The 5808-nt window shown below is 41.1% G+C and overlaps 1 protein-coding gene across 1 annotated transcript; it reads right to left on the minus strand.

The window, feature by feature from the left end:
* Positions 1–687: 687 nt before the first annotated feature.
* LOC114165328 (uncharacterized) lies at positions 688–1353 on the minus strand. Its single transcript, XM_028049976.1, has one exon. It carries the CDS (start codon positions 1351–1353, stop codon positions 688–690), a length of 666 nt encoding a protein of 221 aa, XP_027905777.1.
* Positions 1354–5808: the final 4455 nt, after the last annotated feature.

Consider the following 5808-nt stretch of genomic DNA (forward strand, 5'->3'; position numbering starts at 1 on the left):
GTTCACCTTCTTTGAGAACCTCCCCACAAACCTCCTGTAGTAACCTGCTAGGCCCAAGAAACTTCGCACCTCCGTCACTGTCTTAGGCCTTTCCCATTTAAGCACCGTCTCAATCTTAGCCGGGTCTACTGCAATTCCCTTAGCTGAAATGACATGCCCAAGAAATTGTACCTCCTCTAGCCAAAATTCGCACTTGGACAGCTTCCCATACAACTGGTGATCTCTGAGTATCTTCAATACAACCCTTAGGTGATCAGCATGTTCTTCCTGCGTCCTCGAGTAGATAAGAATGTCATCAATAAAGACGACAACAAACTTATCCAACCAAAGTCGGAAAATTCTATTCATGTAATCCATGAATACTGTCGGTGCATTCGTCACTCCAAATGGCATCACCACATATTCGTAGTGGCCGTATCGTGACCTGAATGTCGTCTTTTGCACATCCTCTGGCCACACTAGAATCTGGTGGTATTTCGACCTTAAGTCGATTTTAGAGAACACCCATGCGCCCTTCAACTGGTCCAGTAAGTCGTCTATCCTTGGCAGTGGATATTTGTTTTTAATAGTCAGCTTATTCAACTGCCTATAATCCACACATAGTCGCGAGCTTCCGTCCTTCTTCTTCACTAACAAGACTGGAGCTCCCCAAGGTGACGCGCTCAGTCGAATGAATTATTTCTCCAATTATTCCTCAATTTGCTTCTTGAGTTCTACAAGCTCAGCCGGTGCCATTCTGTATGGAGCCATAGACACTAGACCTGTACCAGGAATGAGATCAATGGTGAAGTCAATGTCTCGACTCGGCGGCAACCTTGGGACTTCATCTGGAAACACATCCGCATATTCGTTAGCCACCGGTATAGATTGGATCACCTTTGCAGCACTTTTCTTTTCTGGCTTGGCCACCACCATAAAACACACGGCCCCGTCTTGTAGCGCTTTCACAGCTTCCCGAGGTGATATTAATTCCAACCCTTCATGTTCTGGGAATACCAAACTGTGTCGTGCACAATCAATTATGATGTGATTGTTAGACAACCAGTCCATCCCCAATATCACATCCAGTCCCTCCAAGGGCAAGCACACCAAGTTCACCTTGTATCTGTGACCTGCCACCACCATTGAACACCCAACACAAACTGAACTGGTAGCTACCTGGCCCGAGGAAGGAGTTGAAATAAGCAACTCACACCCCAAGTCACGTGTCACCACACTCAATCGTCCCACACAAGCATTAGAGATTAAGGAATGGGTTGCGCCAGAATCAAATAAAACTAATACATCATGCCCCACAAGTAAACAAGGTTGTAATATCAGGTTACCTGACTGAGTCGCCTCAGTAGATGTCATGGCAAAAACCCTCCCAACTGCTGAGCTCGTTCTGCTGGCGAGGCTGCTGCTGGTTTCTTTGCACCAGGACTCTTCTTCTCAGGGCAATTAGTAGCAAAATGACCCGGTTTGTCGTATATGAAACACTTGGGACGGTCACCGGATCCCCCTACACCACCGGTCAGCTGTGGGCAGTTCCTCTTCAGATGGGGTCCGCCACACTGATAGCAAGTGGGACCCTAAGACAGCTGGGGTCGGGTGTATGGCTTCTTCATTTGTCGCGCCTCTGCGACATTTTTCTGATGTCGGCTCACCATAGGACTAAGGCCCTTCTCTAGGTGTTCAGCACTCTTGGCCTGTTCTACCAAGACTGGAAATCTTCACTCTCTCAAAGGCGTCACCACTTTCTTCAATTCATGTTTGAGTCCTCGCTCAAACTTCAAGCACCTCCATTCCTCAGTCACATTCTACGAGGAGTATCTCGCTAGATGTTCAAACCTGTTGACATACTCCTGTACTGACATATCTCCTTGCTGCAGTGCAAGGAACTCTGCCTCCCGGTCTTGTCTAGCTGTATCGGGGAAATATTTCTCCAGGAAACGAGTCCTGAAGTTCGCCTATGTCGCTGGCTCCTCCCGAGTCTCCATTTGCTGTTGCATACCTGTCCACCAATATTCTGCATCCTCATTCAGCAGGTAGGTAGCAAAGAGCAGCTTCTGCTCATCCTCACAATTCATCACTCTGAAAATTTTCTCACATTTGCAGAGCCATGCATCCGCTTCATTGGGGGAGGCTTTGCCAGTGAACTCTGCTGGCTTGTGGCGTAAGAAATCCTCCACTGTAGGCACCCTGATTGGTGCAATTGTCGTTCTAGGCTGCGCCGCTACAGGTGGCTGCATCGCATCCACTATTCGATGAATCGCCCCGGCGATGTCATCAGCCCCACTACTCATCCTCCTCCTGTTAGCAGCCATAGCCTGGATACGCCACATTACAACTGTTAAAAATCAGTCGCTTAGTCAAATAAAATCACACACATCTTTTCACATTTAACACACAACATACCACAACAGAGACATCGATAAGCTCACTCCCCACTAGCCCCAAAATATTTTAAAAATATTTTCAAAACTTTTGCTCTAATACCAATTGTAACATCCCTAAAGAATATTACTGATATTAAACAAATAAAATTCGAATTAAAATAAATACTGCATTGAATATAAACTATTTCACAAAAACGCGGGAAAATTAAAAAAACCATAACTGGTACCATACATAATCCAAATGTACAATATCGTTATATATAAATTTTATTAAAGTTCAACATAAAAATATTTACATCAAAATCAAAACAATAAAGTTTCTTTCAAAATCCCAAGTATCCCATGCTCTCCGTCGCTAAGCATCTCCTGGCTCACCTGTCAAATCATCTGCTCCCGGATAACAAATTATCCGATCATCGCCATACACACACAGATAGGGTGAGTTATGCACAATAAAATATAAACAGATATATGAAATAAACATGTTTCCCAACCCAAAATAACATAAGTACAAATCTCATAATTTTCAAATCACCCAACCATGACCTCATAGTCCTTCATGAGTCATATGCATGAACTAGGTCTTGGGACTTCACTGTGCTCCCACGAAACCAACTCATTCGTGGTCCAACCCTATGAGCCTATCCCACTCATAGTCCCGCCCTACAGACTCCTCGTATGTAGTAAAACATCCAAGTCTCATACTTGGACCCTGGCACGCACACAATCACCATACTATAGACTCCTCGCACAATAGTAGCCGAAGGGAACATAACAGTTACTTGCCCATCGTGCGCCCGACACATGCAATCACCATACTAAAGACTCCTCGCCCAATAGTAGCCGATGGGAACTCAACCAGTTCCTTGCCTATCATGTGTCCAACCACCGAGCACATCCCAGTCGCCTATTGGACTTAGTCCTTCAAGCCCACACACCACAACACATGCATATACATCCTATACTTAAGAAAAGTAGATGTTTCACACACACAAGGTCATACAACCATGAGAAATTCACATAAACTCGCTTAGGCCAGGGACTCTCGCCCAAGCTAAGCCTCCTTCGCTTAGGCTAGTTCACCTCGCCTGGGTGAGCTTAAAACAACCACAACCTCACGTTATCTCGCTTAGGCGAGATTCCCTCGCCTGGGCGAGCTGTACCATCGCTCAAAGTATCACCCACCCCTCACCTAAACGAGCAACCACTTAAACAACGTCATTTCTCATCGTGACCTCGCTTAGGTGAGCTGTCTCTCGCCTGAGCGAGACTAAGTCGTTCAACCCCAAACCAAGGTTGCCTGAGCGAGCAGCGCAACCCAAACCAGACGTGAGGTTCTACAACTCTCGCCTAGACGAGATAGCCTCGCTTGGGCGAGACTTGCAGAGTTCCCTCACTGTCACACACGCATTTTACCCCAAAATGGTGTCAAACTACATCTAAAATATACCAATAGCATTCAATCATTGCATGACATAAACCAATTGCTAGCAGACATCAAAAATACTATTCCATTCATTCCTAATACCCAACTCGAAATTGAATCCCTTTTACCCGATTCCATACCTAAACCCTCATTCAATTCATATTCCATTACCACAAAACTTTATGCACATTATCAATTTCCACCATCCCCAATCACAGGTCTATAATATGCAATTCGTACCATATATAAACCATATGAGAATAAAACAAACTTAGAACACAGCCATAATTCGTATACAAAATATACAACTCCCCTAACCTAGAATTAGTGATAAAAAATTGAAAAGGTAGAAGCCTTGATTCGTAATCCCCCGCTTGGTCCTTCCCTTTACCCAAATTTTGGCTTTTATAAGTGCCTTTAAGATGGTCTTTAAAATTAAAACGAATTTGGGCTTTGTGGGTTTTAATTCCTCTTCAATGTTAATTATTTGGAAATTTTCCAACCCTTTTGGCTGCCCCCTGCTAGGTTCTCTACATTTCCACATTCATACCACAACTACTAGTTAGCAAAAATAAAACTTATTCTTTGCCCACCATGGTTTGAACCCATGACCTTCCACTCACAATGCCACAGCACAACCACTATGTCAATTCCCATTTGGTGATATACACAAATCAACATAAGTTTACAATACCAATCACATACTCATACATATCCTTAAAATCAATAATAAAACAACAACACATAATTGGCATACATAAGACTCGAACCCAAGTCCTCTCACACAATCAAAGTACTCTCAACCACTTGAGCTAGTACTTTTCCACATCACACTAAACAATAATTAATGTCATAAAGGCGCTTTCTACCCGCATTTATTAATTAATTAAATATTTAATTAATTAATTTTCACGGGTGTTACAGATGGTGGCAAAGAGTCATGCAAATTATCATTAATACATTGATCATCTACTGTTTCAGAATTCATTTTGTTCTGTAATCACCACAAACATAAACTATTTCAATAAATAAACATCATTTTGTTCTAAACATTTATCAATTATTAAAAGAAAACATGAAGTGAAATAGATAGAACTATGAAACAGACAATGAGTCAAACAGAGAGGAAGCACTTCACAAATACTCAGTAATGGAAACAAACTTGGTTGTGAACGAGCAGTCTCGGAGGAGAAAAATGTCGCATTAGTGAAGTCAGCGAAGCAGGTAAGGACCCTGTCGAAAAGAAAGCAAGTGACGAACCACAATCACGATCGAAGGAGGAATGAACTATGGAGCCTATGAGCAATAGTGAAGAAGACAAGAGGAACAAATGCGGTTGTTTGTTCAAACCAGGCAACGAGAATTAGAGAGAAGTGGATTTAGTTTAGGGTTTTAGGTTTTCAATAATATAATTTAATATTATTTAGAATTTACTAGTGGGTTGGTGAGCCAACCCGGCTCACCACGGGTTGAACCAGGGTGAGCCGGGTTCTTAGTGAGTCGGGTCCAAACTTGACTCGTACCAAAATTTTTCATTTTTTTTCAAACCAACCCGACCCAAACCCGTGGTGGACCAGTTTGGCTCGCGGGTTATAACTCACTTTGACGACTCTAGTTATTAGTACTATTATTATCATCTATAATATATATATATATATATATATATATATATATATATATATATATATATATATATATATATATATATATATATATATATATATATATATATATATATATATATAGCATTTCCTCTTTTGTGTTCATATTTCATAATTTCAATTTTACCTTTACAATATAATTATTTGTAATTTTTTAAAATTAATATGTTTTCTATAAAACTGTCTATCTTATCTCATTTTTTCTCTATTCATCAACAATTATTTTCTCATTTTTTTCATTCATCTCACTTTGCTTTTAACAAATATAATTTTATTTTATATATTAACTTAATAACATGACAATATCATTACCAACTAATATAATATCATGCGTATTTAAAAA

The sequence above is a fragment of the Vigna unguiculata genome, chromosome 10, assembly GCF_037176805.1.
Source record: "Vigna unguiculata cultivar grain cowpea cultivar isolate G323 ecotype 2 chromosome 10, ASM3717680v1, whole genome shotgun sequence".
Lineage (NCBI taxonomy): Eukaryota > Viridiplantae > Streptophyta > Magnoliopsida > Fabales > Fabaceae > Vigna > Vigna unguiculata.

Coding starts and splice junctions, on each gene's coding strand:
- LOC114165328 (XM_028049976.1), bottom strand. CDS start 1,353: ATGACATCTACTGAGGCGACTCAGTCAGGTAACCTGATATTACAACCT.